Source organism: Falco naumanni, chromosome 11 (genome assembly GCF_017639655.2).
Source record: "Falco naumanni isolate bFalNau1 chromosome 11, bFalNau1.pat, whole genome shotgun sequence".
Taxonomy (NCBI): Eukaryota; Metazoa; Chordata; class Aves; order Falconiformes; family Falconidae; genus Falco; species Falco naumanni.
In genome coordinates, this window is record NC_054064.1 from 22,754,139 (window position 1) to 22,769,366 (window position 15,228).

The 15,228-nt window shown below is 57.2% G+C and overlaps 2 protein-coding genes across 14 annotated transcripts in view; one reads left to right on the forward strand and one right to left on the reverse strand.

Annotated features, from left to right (window-relative positions):
* Positions 1 to 11,299, forward strand: part of SZT2 (SZT2 subunit of KICSTOR complex) — a 60,536-nt gene extending 49,237 nt beyond the window's left edge. For 6 of the 12 annotated variants that reach the window (XM_040609973.1, XM_040609978.1, XM_040609975.1 and 3 more), the window contains 12 exons: positions 482 to 687; positions 807 to 900; positions 2,313 to 2,393; positions 2,809 to 2,883; positions 3,939 to 4,004; positions 5,242 to 5,455; positions 5,730 to 5,913; positions 6,221 to 6,343; positions 6,598 to 7,099; positions 7,421 to 7,537; positions 7,911 to 7,979; positions 10,572 to 11,299. In XM_040609973.1, coding sequence (XP_040465907.1) covers positions 482 to 687; positions 807 to 900; positions 2,313 to 2,393; positions 2,809 to 2,883; positions 3,939 to 4,004; positions 5,242 to 5,455; positions 5,730 to 5,913; positions 6,221 to 6,343; positions 6,598 to 7,099; positions 7,421 to 7,537; positions 7,911 to 7,979; positions 10,572 to 10,718 — 1,878 coding nt within the window. In that variant the 3' untranslated portion in view covers positions 10,719 to 11,299. The remainder of the gene's footprint in view (positions 1 to 481; positions 688 to 806; positions 901 to 2,312; positions 2,394 to 2,808; positions 2,884 to 3,938; positions 4,005 to 5,241; positions 5,456 to 5,729; positions 5,914 to 6,220; positions 6,344 to 6,597; positions 7,100 to 7,420; positions 7,538 to 7,910; positions 7,980 to 10,571) is intronic. The other 6 variants (XM_040609974.1, XM_040609976.1, XM_040609980.1 and 3 more) reach the window with 6 other exon arrangements.
* Positions 11,300 to 11,845: 546 nt separating this feature from the next.
* HYI (hydroxypyruvate isomerase (putative)) lies at positions 11,846 to 14,781 on the reverse strand. 2 transcript variants are annotated; one of them, XM_040609987.1, is made up of 8 exons: positions 14,573 to 14,781; positions 14,380 to 14,491; positions 13,145 to 13,259; positions 12,922 to 13,000; positions 12,688 to 12,737; positions 12,436 to 12,505; positions 12,171 to 12,305; positions 11,846 to 11,975 (listed from the first exon to the last, which is right to left on the reverse strand). In XM_040609987.1, exons 1-8 carry the CDS (start codon positions 14,766 to 14,768, stop codon positions 11,887 to 11,889), a joined length of 846 nt encoding a protein of 281 aa, XP_040465921.1. In that variant the 5' UTR covers positions 14,769 to 14,781; the 3' UTR covers positions 11,846 to 11,886. The 2 variants fall into 2 exon arrangements, with proteins under 2 accessions (XP_040465921.1, XP_040465920.1); XM_040609986.1 differs by having other exon boundaries at positions 12,922 to 13,021.
* Positions 14,782 to 15,228: the final 447 nt, after the last annotated feature.

A 15,228-nucleotide genomic window follows, 5' to 3' on the forward strand; every position in this document is an offset into this window, starting at 1 on the left:
AGGAGTATTCAGGACATCAAAAGGAGAATTGAGAATGGTTAAGAGGAAACACTGTTCCTGTTGAGTGCTACTGAACTACTAGTAAATCTGAGAAGTCAGCAGGATTCATAAGGGGATTGGACTCTTACCATGACAGCAGGGAGCTGAAGCTCTGTTGAGCCTTGTGTGAACCAGTTGTGAGCCACTAACACTTTGTGGAAGCCGTTCTGTAGGGGAAGATGTGACTTTTCCCCTTCTCCCAGGGCACCTTTTCCTGCAGTCTGTTGCGGTGCTGTTAGGTCCGTCCACGGCTGAGTAAATCCTGGATCTTGTGTTTGAGCACATGCACTGGGACAGTGTTTGGGGAACCAGCTGTTAATGCTCTCTGGCAGAGAGGAGGTCTGCCCTCTGCTCAACCAGGGCACCTGGTGGTGTCCCAGCGAGTGTCACCTGCGGAGGCCAGTCACAGCAGGTCTCCTTAGGAAATTATTTTCTCTTCCAGAAGCGCCACCGCTCAAATGACTCTACAGCTTCAGGGAGAGACCGCAGCCACAGCTGCGACTCAACGGAAGCACTGCCCGGCAAGGTGAAGGAGGAGCCCTGGCTGCAGGAGATGTGCAATGCCTTCTTGCAGCAATACATCCAGTACCTGCAGAGTATGGGCTTCATTCTGGTCCAGGTGCGGCCACCCTCACCCACCACTCGCAGGTCAGTGACACTGTGGGAACCCTGTTGTTGAAGGGCTGACACACTGAGCTATGCCCTGGTTTGATGCAACAGGAGATGTTGGCTCCCCTGCTCAAGGCTGTCTCTGCTGTCACTTCCAGTAGCACAAGCCGGATCCGAGCTCTGGCAGCCATGGGTGTGGAGGGGAGAGGGTCCTTTTCCTACACGAAGCCAAAAGCAGAGGGGAGTCCAAAGGTGAGTTCATGTCTGTTAGAGGGGTGGAACTGGAATGGAAGTCAAGCTGTGGAGCGGGGCAGTTCTTCTGGTTGGCTTTTGTATCAGTTTCAGGCAGAAGGGATGTGAAAGGGCAGAGAAAGCACCAAAGCCAAAAAAAGTCTGTCTAGACCAACACCATCTTTGGGATGTTGGGTCAGTGAGACCTCCTTGCCCTCCTGCATGTCCTTTTGCAGCCATTGGAGCCCCTTACTGGGACTGGGCAGAACCAGGGCAAATCTCAAAAGGATAGCAACGACTTGTGGGGGGCTCAGAAAAGGAACAGGGTGACCTGGGGCCAGGACAGCTGCCTTTGGGTGTGATTCTGGAGGTTTACCTGTGAGAGAAGCCACAGCATCTGTGGCTAAGGGCAGCTCTGGGACAGAGTTTTTAGTTAGTGACATGCACACTGAAGTTGAAGAGGTCAGAAGAGAGAAACCTGGAATGGCTCTGCTGTGAGAGCAGGCAGAGCAGGCTGAGGTTCCTCATGTCTAAAGAAGCGACAGCTAAGGAGGAACAGGACAGAGCTCTACCAAATCACAGCTAACCTGGAAAGAGACTGACTCCTCGCTGTCTTACTTGGTGCAACACCTAGGCACCATCAAAGGAATGTATTTGGAGACAGTTTCAAAGCTGAAGGGAGTGTTTCTTTATGCAGCAGGTAACAGTGGTCATTATCAGAAGGTTTTGTGAACAGTAAGGGCTCACATGAGTTTTGTGAACATGAACTTACAAGAGAGAATAGGTAAGTACCTGGAAGAGGAACCCGTCTGAGTCGCTAGATAGGCAGAAGCCACCTGTGGCTCATGAAATCACCCAGGGATGATGGTAGCACATAGCATTTGCTCAACCTTTTTTGACATTTTCCTGGCACCTGCCTTTGGCTGATGTGCGTATGAGATTGTGGGCAAGACAACGCCTTACCGTTAAAACGAGAAGAGAGCAACCCACTGGAAGAACTGAACAGAGGGCAAGTGAATTTGCTGGCAGTAAGCAATGAGTCTAAACTGGATGCCTCTGATAGCTGCTGTGTCAGGCAGATGTAATGGTCTGGGGAGAGCTCAGCAGGGAGAGGTGGGAGTGGGGTATTGTGGGCAGCATCACCTCTCAGCTCAGTGTCCACAGTCTCTAGAGACACCCTGTTGTGAGCAAGCCGGAGGTGAAGGGAGCAGTGTGCCTGGTGTGCTCTCTCAAAGACTGTTTATTAGGTTCGTTAGAATTCTGTTCAGTCGGCTCTGGCATGTCTGTTCTCCTCCCTCCAGTGAGGGTGCTCATTTGATGAGGCTCCCCTATTTCCACCTCTGCCCCAGAGCCTCGTGGCAGCCTCGTACCCTGGTGTGCAGGCTGCTCCGCTGTGCCAGAGACCCTCTTCAGCTTTGTCCTTCTCTTCCCAGAGCGCAAGTCCTGCTGTTGCCACTTATCATCTACAGAGAGCTCTTCCGGGTGGGATTGTGCTGATGGAATTGGCCTTCCAGGTAAGAGAGAACAACAAAGAAAGTATGATCTGTGGGTGTTCAAGGATAGTCTTCAGAGATGACAGAGTGAGTGAGGAGGAGGACTACAGCACAGGCATGTGATTCTTTGTTTCTTGTCCTGCCTCTTCCATGGCCCTGCAGGACTGGATCAGCTAGAGATGGTTCTGCAGGGCTCAGAGCAGTAAGAGTTCTCTGGAGGGGGGCTCCTAACAGACGCAAGGGCCCAGCATCAGGTCGGGGGCTCTGTGCTCAGCCATGTGTTGGCCGGGCCAGCTTGGTTCAGACCAGAGGGGAGACAAAACATGGAGCAGGAGTCTGGGACCCAGCCCAGAGGGTGAAGCATGGGGGCTGTTCTCCTTCCCTGGAGAGGTCCGAGGCCTGTGCTAGGCTTACGCTTGTGTGCTCTCTTCTCCAGGGCTATTACTTCTGTGTGAAGCAGTATGCGCTGGAGTGCTCACGGATCCCCATGGGCCAGTCTGTGAACTCTCAGGTAATGGCTTTGCAGGCACAGCTGGTCCTCCTCAGGGTCAGGGCATGCTTGCAGGGAGGCAGCGATCTCTGGGCCAGAGTGGGCGTTTCAGGTGTAGCAAATTCTGGAGAGCTCTGCTCCTTCCTTGTGGAAAAGCAGAACCACACAGAGCCTTCTGCAGCCATGTGCCCTCCATGGCATGCTGCTTGAGCAGCTCTGGAGTGCAGTGAAAGGGAGTGGGAGGTTTGGCAAGAGGATGACTCTTGTTCTAACTTGGGGAGCAAGGCAGAGCAGACTGGGGAGGAATAGGAGCAATTCTGGCAAAGCGGAGTGCTCCAGGGAAAGTCAGTGCATGGAAAGCCAAGCTCCCCTTGGAACAAGAAAGAAGCAGAATGGGAACAGGGATCTGTCAAGATGGCTGGCTACCCTTGGCCAGAGGAGATCACTTTCTGCACCATAAACTCTAGTAATGGTACGTCTGTGGCTTGCTCTACAACACCATGGGGTTGCCTGCTCTCTTCTCTTTTGGTGTGCCGTGGTGTCTCCTGCCTGTCCCCACTGGAGGCTGGCCAGCCCTAGCCTGTCCGAGGCAGGAGGCATGCATGACCATGCTGTCCTTTCCAAGGTGGCTCTGGAGCAAGGCTGCATCTTATATATGCCAAGAGTGGCTATCCTAAGCATAGAGCCTGCCAGGAACTCGTCTGAGGGGTTTGCTGAACCTTTCTTGGGAAGCCTGCATGTGCACAGGGCAGGGTTACCAGGCTGCAGCTGGCATTGCAGGGAACATCCAGGCTCTCTCTGGCTGACTTGGGAAAAGACTTTGCCTGGTTTTGCAGTGGGAGGGGATGGTCCTGGGAGCAGCAGGCAAGAGGCATGCGGCTTGCTGCAGGGGCCTGGCCAGCCTTCCCACACGCTGGGACTATCCCAGTGTTCCCCCAGGTGAGGCAGCTGAGCCCCCTCTGCCCCTTCTCTCCCATTGTCCCACCCTGGGCCTGTGCAGGACAGGCTGGATGCAGGAACAGGGCTGGGCAGTGCCTCGTCTCTCTTCCCACTGGCTGTGAATCTCTCTCCATCAGGGCACTCTTACAGCCAGAGCTCGCAGCAAGAGCTGCATGGGACCCAGCTCCGTCTCTGAGTCTGCGGTACGTCCTCTCCTCATGCTGCCATGCTGAGCACAGCAGGACCTGCCAGTGCAGGGCTGAACCTCCCACTGGCTGTGCTTCCACCCTTCCTGCCTGGCTGCTGGAGCTGCCTCTTGCCTCCTGCGCCAGTGCCTTCTGTAGCCGTACATACCCCAGTGGGCAGCACAGCTTGGGAGGAGGATGGGGTGGGCCCCAGGTGCTGGCATGGGGGCAGCGCCTTGTGTTTCTTGCTCTTTGCCCTGCCTTTCCTGGGGCAGAGCTCCAGGCTTCTTCTCCCTGGGCTTGTCCTGGCTTTGTGGGTTGCCCTCTGGCTCGTGGCAGCAGCAATGCAGGCGGCACAGAGAGTGAGGGCAGCCTGTTCCTCCTGCCAATGCCTCCTGTCTGCTGGTTTTCCCAGCTTGGCCCCTTCTTAAACCAAGGGATTTTAATGTGGGTCAACTGCTCAAAGATGTCAGAGAGCCAAAAGACATTAAAACTGTGGTATCCTGGCACGAGGGTACTTCACCAGTGCCGTCCCCTGGCACGGTAGCCGCGGTTGTGCTGGGAGTGCGGCCAGGGGTGAGCGTACGAAGGCTGGTGCTGCCCCAGTGAAAAACCGGCATGCTGCGCAGAGGTGATGGCCGTGTGCCAGAGGGGTCCTCTCCAGGCACAGCTGTGACACACCAGTCACCTTTGGATCTGGCTTCCCAGCAGCCAGCCTGGGTCCCTGTTAGTTAATTGAGCCCAGGGCGTTAGCAGCGCTGCTGTTGCCCATCTCTGGGTCCAGCCACTCCCCACAGGCCCCTGTGCTGCCTCCTGCCCTCAAGGGACGTTTGGGGAGTCAGCCTTTGCCTGTAGATCCAGAACTTGCTGGGGCTCCAGCCCCAGTGTGTCCTGTACCCACCTGGGTAATAGGCAGTGCAGAGCAGCCCTCAGCTGTGTCCTCCTTCATAGCCACAGGGCTCAAGGAGGGGGATGAACCTCATGTCAAAAGGGAGGCAGTGCTGATCAGTCTGTGCTGCTATGGAGACCAAGAGTGGGATCAAGTGTGAAAGGAGCTACCAGGTTGGATCCCTTGGGGCCAGGCCTGCAGGTCTGCTATTTGCACTGTGCACACAGCTTCTGGGCTGCATCCTGCTCTGGTGTCGGGGCAGGGGTGGCTGCGCTGGCTCTGCCATGCCTTGCTGTCAGCAAGGCTTCGCAGGAGGGCGTGAGGTGCCTGGTAACATTCTTGCCTTGACTCCCTCTCTCTCTGCAGCTCTCTATGCTCTTCACGGAGGAGTGTGACAAGGTGCGGGACCTCATGCATGTGCATTCATTCAGCTATGACTTCCACTTGCGTATAGTCCACCAGTATCTGCTGGGTTCCCACATGACTCTTCGCCAGGGCTACCATCTCACCAGCTTCCTGGAGGATTTCATCGCCCACCACACTGACATCCCCAAATTTGGCCGCAACCATGTTTTCCAAGGTCTGTAGTGCAACGTGTGATCAGTCTAGGGTTGATTGCCAGGCCATAACTTGGCAAAGGTCTCCAAGTGCTTTCCAAATAAACCTGACCTTTGGCACATTCAGGGAGAGGGTGACATGAGGGGGGCGTGCAGCTCCAGGATAAGTCCTTGGTGTCCTGTTGTGGAAGGGAGGTGGGTTGCTCTGTACCACAGAGTAGTTCATAGGACACTGCTCTGCCCAGCTAAGAGGCATTGAGCATCTTCCTGTGATAGCAACATGTTCTCTTCCACTAGGCACGCTGGCCCTGCCCACCAACATGATCACTGCGCACCAGCTGTACAACTACATCGCTGACCACGCCAACACCTACCACATGAAACCCTTGCGCATGGCCCGGCCGGCCACAGGCAGTGACAACAAGAAGGGGACGCCAGGCACAGAGCAGAACGAATACGCGCTGGTATCTATTTGGAACAGGTGAGTACATCTGCTGCAGGTTTCTGGAGCTGCCGGAGATGTGGGTGCCCCTCAGTCCTGGGGACACTGGCCCAAGGTGCCAGCAAAGCTGACTGTTCCACAGAGTGGCAGGCTGCAGTTCTGCCCAGCTTTTCTGAGATGGCCAACGGGTGGATGTCCATGTGTGCACATGCCCTTGACATCTCTCGTAGCACTTCTAAGGAGGCCTGCTGTGTTGAATTCCCCATGCCCCATGGTTCTGTTGTGACCAAGAGCTCTGGGGGAACAAAGCAAGGTCCTCTTCACACTGATGTGCTTTTGCTCCCAGCTCGGGCTCCTACAAGGACTCTGAAGGTCTGCGTCATCATGATGACTTTGATGTGTCCCTCCTGGTGTGTCACAGTGCAGCACCGTTTGAGGAGCAGAGTGAGGCAGAGAGACGCATGCTCCGGTGAGCACTGGGGGCCCAGAGATGTGACACCAGCAATTCCTGGCAGGGGAGGAGGGCTCTGGGAGGGACTGGCTCTGTCTGGGACGTCACAGGCAGGTTTGGTGCTTTCTGAGGATCCTTGCAGGGAACGAGGCAGTATGCTGTCTGGGCAGAGAGCACCCTTGCTGGCAGGGACAGAGGCCCGTGGTTCATTTGCAGCCCAGCTGAGACAGGAGCAGCTCTTCCCCAAGTCACAAGTGTCTCCTTGCTCTCAGCTTGCGTTTCTATGTCATCATGACTAGCCAGCGGGAGCTCTTTCCTCGGCTCACAGCTGATATGCGACGCTTCAAGAAGCTGCCGCGCTTGCAGCGGGAAGTGCTGGAGCCTGTGGTGGGCCGAGCAGCCTGGGAGGCAGCAGAGCCAGAGACGAGCCTGGGGCAGCAGCAGCCAACAGAGCGGGAGCTATGGCAGGATGTGGAGGACAGCAGCGAGTTCTACACAGGGGGCACACAAGTCAAACTGGGGCCAGGGCTCTTCTACACCTCGCCGCTCTTCCCCTTGCTGGCCTCTGAGGTGGCCTCAGCCCAGAAGCAGCTCAGCAGCATGGTGCAGCTGGCCAAGTGCCACTGCCGCAGGGACAACCTCTGGAAGCGCCTTTTCCTGCTGGAGCCTCTGGCTTCTGACAAGCTGAAGCTAGGCAAGCTCTCGCTGGTGGAGCTGGAGGAGTTGCTTGATGCCGTGCATGGGAAATCCATTGCTGATGTCGACCCCCAACTGGTGAGCAGCAGGAATGGAGTCACGGTATCCAGCAGCCGCTATTCTGCTCTGGGGATGGAGCGGGGCACCGGGTGAAGGGCCTGCAGGGCACGTCTCTTCCTGCTTGGTGGGAAGATAGAGGCAGGAACATAGCTCCTAGCTGGCAGGGGAAGGGGGCGGCTGCATGGACCTGTCTATGGAGACTGAGTAGTCCTAGGTCGGCATGCCTTAGTGGGCTGTGAGGGATGCAGATGATCTGGGGTCTGAAGGCTGCTGTAGCATTATGGCTGCTGGTGCCATGGCTTGAGGGAGGCTGAAATCAGTCCTTTTCCATGCCTGCAGGGATGTTTCCTCACCATGACAGTCTCCTGGTACCAGAGCCTCATCAAAGTGCTGTTGAGCCGCTTTCCCCAGAGCTGTCGGCACTTCCACAATGCTGAAACTGGCACCCAGTATCTGGTAAGACAGCCTGCCACCCACCTGCAGCCTCTCTCCCCTGTCCAGTGCCCCTGCCTGCTGTGGCTTCTCACAGTCTGAGCCTGGCCCGTGCTGTTAGGACAACATAGGTGCCATCACCATGTTGCTCTCCGCTCTGCTACTGGTGCAGCATGAGCTGTGGTACATCAGTGTCTGTCTGCCCGCCCCCAGAGCCTCGTGCCATTTATAGCCCCATGGTTTGGCAGTGTCACCTGTGAGCCAGGCAGACTTCCACCTTCATGGCTCTATCGTGCCACTCGTCCTGCACATCAGCATGTCCCTGGGTGGGTGTTGTTTGTATCCCTGTCCAGGGATTTGTACTCCTTTCCAACATACGCTGTGGCTCTCCTGACAGGTGGTGCTCAACCAGAAGTTCACGGATTGCTTCGTTCTTGTGTTTCTTGATTCGCATTCAGGAAAGACGGTAAGGACTTGGGGAGCTAAAAGCGGCTGCATTGGCTCAGGCCAGGGATCTCTCTATATTCATCCAGCAGTGGCCAAGGGCAGCTGTGCATGGGGAGAACAACAGCAGGTCAAGAAGCTTATAACACCTCTCCTAAATACTATCTCAATATCTGACAATCTTAACTCAGGCCCATCCTTGAGCTAAAGTAGCCTTTGCATTTATTTAGTATCCTTCTGCAGCTTTATTTCTTTCAGTTAATTTCTGGCATCCATTATTTCCCCTGACTTGCAGCTCCGTGAGACACTTACAGTCTAGGTGAAGAGCTACCTTCCTTGGCTTGTTTTTGAAGCTCCTGCTCTTCTTATGTGATGCCCCTTTGTTCTTGTAGTGGAAAACAGTGAGCAGTGGATCCTCTTTTCCTTCACAGGGTTGTTTTTGGATCATGCTCTCAGCTGCCTTTCTGTCCAGGCTAAAGAGTCCTGTGTTCAGCCCAAAGCCAGATCACACTGGGTCTGGCTGGGAGGAGTCACCAGTGCTGCAGGCTGCTCCTGCCTGGGCAGAACGGAAGGGGACATGCACTGCGAGGGTCCCAGCAAACCGGCATGGGCCTTGGCCTTCACTGGACTCGAGGGCAAAAATACTCTGCTGTCACTTGTGCTCCCAGGCGGGGCGCAGGGTAGGTCACAGGGAGTGCAGCTCCACGTGAGAGCAGGGCATCTACAAGATGCTTCAGCTCACAGCGAGGCTTTGCAGACTGCAGGTTAACTGATCCTTTTGTAAATAAGTCACACTCCATCTTAAAAGCAGGTAGGGGAAACAGAAGAGGTGGTGCCCGTTGGAAGGCTGCTCAGTGCCTCCTGCCACCTGATGGTGAAGAGCCCTTCCCGTTTTCTGCTGGAGCTTTTGCTGGGGCCAGTTCCATCCTCTTCATGCCAGTGGTAGCTCAGAGCTGAAACTGCTCTTCACTGTGCAGCTACCTGCTTCCTCCCTGGTCCCTAAATTCACCTCCACATCTGAAGGTGGAATTTTTGCTAACTCGGCGTTGCTGTGTTAAGCAAGCTGAGCTCTTGAGCCTCCTTTCCTTTCCCCAATAGCTTCGTGGTCGTTCAGTGCCCTTCATGGCTCAGGACAGCCTTTGTAAATACAGATGACCAGGACTGCACCCAGTATTCCTGAGGAGTCTCAGCAGAGCCTTCTGTGATTGCACTAGGGCTTTGCTGTCCTGCCTGGTGCTTCTGGTACAGCCTAGGGTGGTATTTTGTCTTTTCATGGTCTTGTCTTACTGGTCATAGTATCACCTTGTGGTCACTGATACGATATGCGCAGGCCCTCCATCAGTTCTCCCACTGACTCCCATCTTACTGTGTTCCTCACACATATTTTCCATTTAACATTAATCCCATTCCTGCAGCCTCTCAAAAGTCTCTAGGACTTTTTTTTTTTTTTTTTGCATTATCCCAATCCTCTTTTGTATTAGTGCCTCAAATTTTATCAGCACACTCCTCGTATTTGTGCCAGACTCATTAAAGTACAAGGCAACGTGAGTCCCAAAACCTGTCCTGGAGAAACTCCATTTGTAACCTCTCTCCAGCCTGCTGCTACTCCTTCAGCACTACCATATTCACTTTGTAATTTTTGTGTTAATTCCTGTCTTTTCAGCTTACCTAAATGTCCCATGTGGTACTACATCAAATCCTTCCTGAAGCTCAGATAAGATATATCATGATCCCTTTGTCTAGAAATATTACCTTACCAAAGAGAACTCTAGCGTTAGCACATCACTTTGGTAACACTGAGCTGCATTTTCCTCATGGTTCTTTCTCTCCAAGCCTGCTCTAAAGCCTTGTATGTTGCTGGAGTTAGGCCCACAAATTACTTTCTCTTTCCTCTTTAATAATGGTGGCGCACTTGCTGCTTTGCAGTTACACAGCTGTTCTCATGGCTTTAAGTTTTTTAGGGGACCCTGGCTACTAGACTAGGGGACTAGGCTACCACTAACCTGCTGTATTTCAGCTCTGGAGAACATCCAGTCCCTGTGTCTTGCCTTTGTGATGCTGATCTGAGTGCACTGAGTCACATTTTTCTTCTTGTTCAGCTCCTGCAACCTTCTCTTCCGAACCCTGTTCTCTGCTCCCCTCAGCCTTGGCCCTGCCTTGTCAGTACAGTCACTAATGAGAATGGAGGAGCCTGCATTTATTTTTAGGATTGCAGTTATTACATTTAATCTCCTCCCATTCCCCATTTGTTGCACTCCTACTCTTTGCCTTAGAAGAAATTTCCCTGTAATTTCCCTGGAAGCCCCTATTGCTGTGGAGGCAGTAGGATCCCCTCCTCTCCTTAAACTGCTGCTGGGGTGGAGTTGGTATAACTACAGATGCATGGGGGCTGGGACAGAGTGAGCGAACAAATCCTTGCACCTAACTTCCACCAAAAAAAGCGGGAGGACGCTCAAACAAGCCCTTCACCGGAGCAGGCACTGGTTTAGCACCGTTTGCATTTCGGGACTTCTTGTATCTGCCTGCCACCACCAAAAAAGTGCCCACAGACCTGGGCTAGGGACTGCATGGTGCTGGTCTGAACCCTGTCCCCTAACCCGCTTCTCCTTCTCAGCAGAGCCTCACCGTGGTTTTCCGGGAGCCTTTCCCAGTGCAGCCCCAGAACAGTGAGAGCCCTCTGCCACAGCTCGTGTCCACATACCACCACCTGGAGTCAGTCATCAACACTGCCTGCTTCAACCTCTGGACAGGCCTGCTCTAGCACTGGTGCCCACACCCTGGAGCACCATGTGTACCAGAGCTCTTGGTGTGGCTGTGCCATGGGTGACAATGGTGAAGAACAGGCCTCTGGGGGGGCACCTGTGCTCTGGCACTGCAGGCAGTGGGGTACTGATCTGAGGAGCCTGGGGATACGCACCTCCATCGCTGGCTGGCTGGCAGGCATGGCCCTCGGTGTGCTGCTTTCAGTGGGTTTGATACGGGATGACCTTGAACCGAACTGCAAGGGCAGAAGCTTGGCTGCTGTGGCGTGGCTGAAGCAGAGCGACTCTCAGGGACATGGCTTTGGCATTTGCAGGCGAGGTCTGCCTGCCGGGAAGGCACAGAGGAGTACACACAGCATGTCTTCTGCACTGGGCAGCACCACACACTGCTTTGGCTTTAGGCAGAAAGACTTCTGCACTTCAGGGCTCTGGGCAGTGAGGTTGCCCACTTCTGGCCCTTTGGTCTCATCAGGAGAGCACTGAATGGGACAGGACGGGTGAACTGGGCCGGGGAAGGTTTTATGGAGATGTACATTGAAGTCATTGATGTATCTATGAAATAAACTGAACCAGATCCCCACTCACGTGCCGTAGGCAAAGGATATAGAAGACTTCCCATAGGGGAGGCAGAGGCAACCCTGATTGTGGGGCTGGCTGGTTTGCACCAGGGCACGCAGCCCTGACTGTCTGTGGGCAGGCAGCCGGCCAGGGGGCTGCTTCTTCCCTTCTCCCACCTGCTGCAGGGTCAGCACTGGCCCTGGCAGCAGCCTTGAGAACTGCAGGACAGGGAAGCCCAGAGCCCTCTTCTCGCAACTTCAGACAACAGCTGGAGCTGGACTGGGAAAACTCACACCCTTCCCAAAAAGTGAATGCTCCCTCTCAGCAGGGGAGACTGGAAACCTCTCCCTGGACACCCCTGCAGACTGGAAGTTAAGGTTCTCCTGTGTACCTGAACTCACTCACAGTGGTGCCCAAGCCATCCCCCAATACAATGTGCTGTGTAGGTGAGGGTCCAACTGCTTGGGCTGACTCAAGGGAAATATGACATGGATACTCCTAATGTTGCTCTAGGAATCATCCCACCTACCACCACCGAGTCATAGAGAAAACAGACATGCCTCCTCTGTTAAGCCATTGCTTTGACTTTTATTCCTGTGGTTTCTCATTTTACTCTGCAGTCTTGCTGGTCCCACCATGCTGCAGCCCTCTGCTCTCCCAGTATGAGCGCAGCCAGCCCAGACCTTCTAGGGTGTCTCCTGCAGTGACAGACAAGGTCTCCTGCTGGCACCCCCAGGCAAGCTGGAGCAGCTCCTGCTCTGGGCAACGATCTCATCCCCAGGGGGGACTCTGATGCCCACTGCCTGCCAGCCCCCAGGACCTGCCTGTCTTTGCACGGTTGGTCCACGTTTGGACCTGCCAGAGGGGCTCAGGCCACCTGCATGCCCACTCACCTTTTGGAGCATACTCGCACCCCACGTAGCCAGTGTAGCCAAGGGACTCCAGAAGCTCGAAGATGTAGGGGAAGTTCAACTCCCCAGGGCTGTCAGGCTCATGCCGCCCTGGCACCTGTGCAATTTGGATATGACCTAGGGAGGAGGTGGAAGATGCTCTGCCCAAGGCAGCCCTGCCTGCAGCCTTCTCTAGGCATGAGGCAAGGTGACCCATCTCATGTGGCCCCATGGCCACAGAGGAGCCAGTCTGGGTGCAGGGCATTACCAATGAGTGGGAAGTATGTCTCCAGGTTGCGTGACAAATTCCCATCCATGATCTGGCAGTGAAAGAGATCCTATGGGAGAGAGATGGATGGTACAGCTGTTAGGCAGTGAGCAGTCAAGGACAACTGTCCTACAGTCCCTGTCCCTCCCCGTGTCCCCAGGAGGGGAGAACAGGCCTACAGCTTGGGACTCCCCTGTGGGCCTGTGCAAGGTTCCCTGGTGTGGACCCTGAGGATCTTCAATGCTGACTCACCAGCTGCAGCTTCAGGTTGGGCCGCTCCACCTTCTCCAGGATGGCAGCAGCTAAGGGTGAAAGAAATGAGAGACCACCCCCAGGCTGGAAGCTCTGTAGTGAAGCTTTGAGACCCTCCCCCTTCAACTGTGCTCCCTCAGAATCTCCCTGCAAGTGAGGCAACCTCCTGCCTTTCAGGCTTTGGGATCCTTCTCCTCCCTTGAAGGAGACTTTGGTGAGAGACATCTGCCTTACCTTGGTGCAGGGTGTTCAGATAGTAACGAGGGTCAGTGATACGGTTGTTAATAGGCTCCACCAGTCCAGTCAGGTCTTCCTGTAACACAGTAATGCCACCCTGCAGAGCATCCCATCACCTCTGCAGCAGGGAGTGCTCCTTCCCCGTGCCAGGCTGGTAGGGGATTCTCCATCCTCAGTACCAAGAGCTGCACCCACGGACCAGGACCCATTCCCCACCTACCTGGGCCAGGAGGTCAGCAGCGTATCTGAGATTCTCGATAAAGGTTGTTTCCATCTCGCCTGCCACTGCTGCCCGGTCTGTGCCCAGGGGAACCCGCCCAGCCATCAGGTGGATCCTGCAGACACAGAGAGATCAGCCACAGGCAGCAGCTCCAGTCTCCAAGCAGCTGGGCGGGTCTAACACACCTTTCTCTGTCAATGGAAAACGGGGCCAGGCTGGGGAAGTAAGACACAGCAGGAGGTAGAGGAGCCGTGTCCCACACAGGAGGCACGAGCTGCAGGGACACCAACACACACCATCCCACCTCAGCACACCGAGGGACGGGTGACTTTGAACCTTTTGCCTGACAAAATTGCAGCCTTTGATTCTTCCCTCTGTTGCCAGCTGCCTCCGGCTCTTTCACTCGAGGCTGGAGCTGCTGGTCCCGCTGCTGGGGCTGCCCCGAGGCCAGCATGAGGGGCCGCTGCCTCTGCCAGGGGCAGGTCGGACACCCTGTGTCCCCGCTTGCTGGCTGAGAGCGAGGGGGGGGGGGCAGCGGCCAGGCAGGCGAGCGCAAAGCTCTTCGGCGGCCGGCGGGGAAGGCGTGCGGTGGGGGCAAGCACCTCTTCGCTGTGCCCGTTACCAGAGGGCAAGCGGGTCTGGGCAGCCCCTGGCCTGCTGGCCCGCGCCCTCCGCAGGGCCTCGGGCTGCTCTCCGACGGGAAGGAGCGGTGCGAAGTAAACGGAACAGAAGGGCCGCGCGGTTCTCTGCGGGGGTGCACCAGGCTAACTGCACCTCTAACGGTGTCTGCTGCACCGGCAGCAGCGTGGCCTTCAATAAAGCGACTGTTGCGGTGTCCTGAGGGAAACGACGGGTATAATTGGGGAGGAGAAAGGGAGCATTACCGTTGTGGGGACGTGGGGACAGGAGCATTACCGTTGTGGGGACGTGGGGACAGGAGCATTACCGTTGTGAGGGGCAGGGCTGGACCAGAGCGCCTGGCGGCTTCGGGTCAGCTCCCGGCGAGCCCGCTGGAGCGGCGGCCCCGCAGGCAGGGTGGGCACCGGGCCGGTCCCCCCCGCGCAGCCGGGCTGGGGGCGCTGCCCGGGCGGCTGCGGACCCGGCGGGCTGGAGGCGCAGCGGCGCCCAGGGCCAGCCCCGCTCGGCAGCGCCGGCGGAGGCGGGCGGCCGCGGGGGCGCGCCGGGGCCGGCAGCGCGGGGGGCCCGCGGGAGCGGGGGTCCTGGCTCGCACCTACCTGGGGCAGCCCACCGCCTTGGCGTACTGCACCGCCGCGGCCAGGCCCTGGCGGAAGGCAGCCTGGCGCCCGGGCACGGCCGCCAGCCCCATCTCACCCGCCTCCGGGTCCCCTAAGAGAGAGCGGCGGGGTCAGCGCGCCGGGGCATCCCCGCGCCCCCCACCCCCCCGCAGCCCGGGGGACGCGGCGGTACCGGGCGGGATGTTGAGGAGGACGATCCGCACCCCCGCCCGCTCCGCCGCGGCCCGCAGCGCTGGGGCTGGGCAGCCCGCCGGCCAGGCCGCCTCCGCCGCCCGGAACCCGGCGGCCGCCGCCGCCTCCAGCCGCGCCGGGAGCTCCGGGAGCTCCGGGAACAGCCACGAGAGGTTGGCGGAGAAACGCAGCGACATGGCGGGCGGCGGGGCGTGGCTATGCTGACAAGAGGCGGAGCCTCGGGCAATGGGCGGAGCCTGAGCGTGGGCGTGGCTATGCTGGGCGGGGGCGGGGCAGGGGGCGGGGGCAGGCCAGCCTCCGTGTTCCGCGTGGGCCGCGGGCGGCAATCCACCCGTGGGGCTGGTGGGAGGGGCCGCGGGCGCGGAGCGAGCCCCCACCCGGCGGGGCAGTGCTGGGGCACAGCGTCCCCCGGCAGGTGCTCGCGGCCATGGCGGTGCGCGGGGCCACAGGGCCCGTGTGGGTCGGCGGCCCCACGCCGCAGCCCGCCCCGTGCTGCCTGTGACACAGGTGGGGTCGCTGTCCCCGTTAGAGGGGCGGCGGGCCGGGGGTGTGCTGGGGGCGGCCGCGGCGCAGCACGGCTGGCGTCCTCCCTGGGAAAGGTGTGTTTGCCAGGTGTTGGCCTGACACACACAAAGC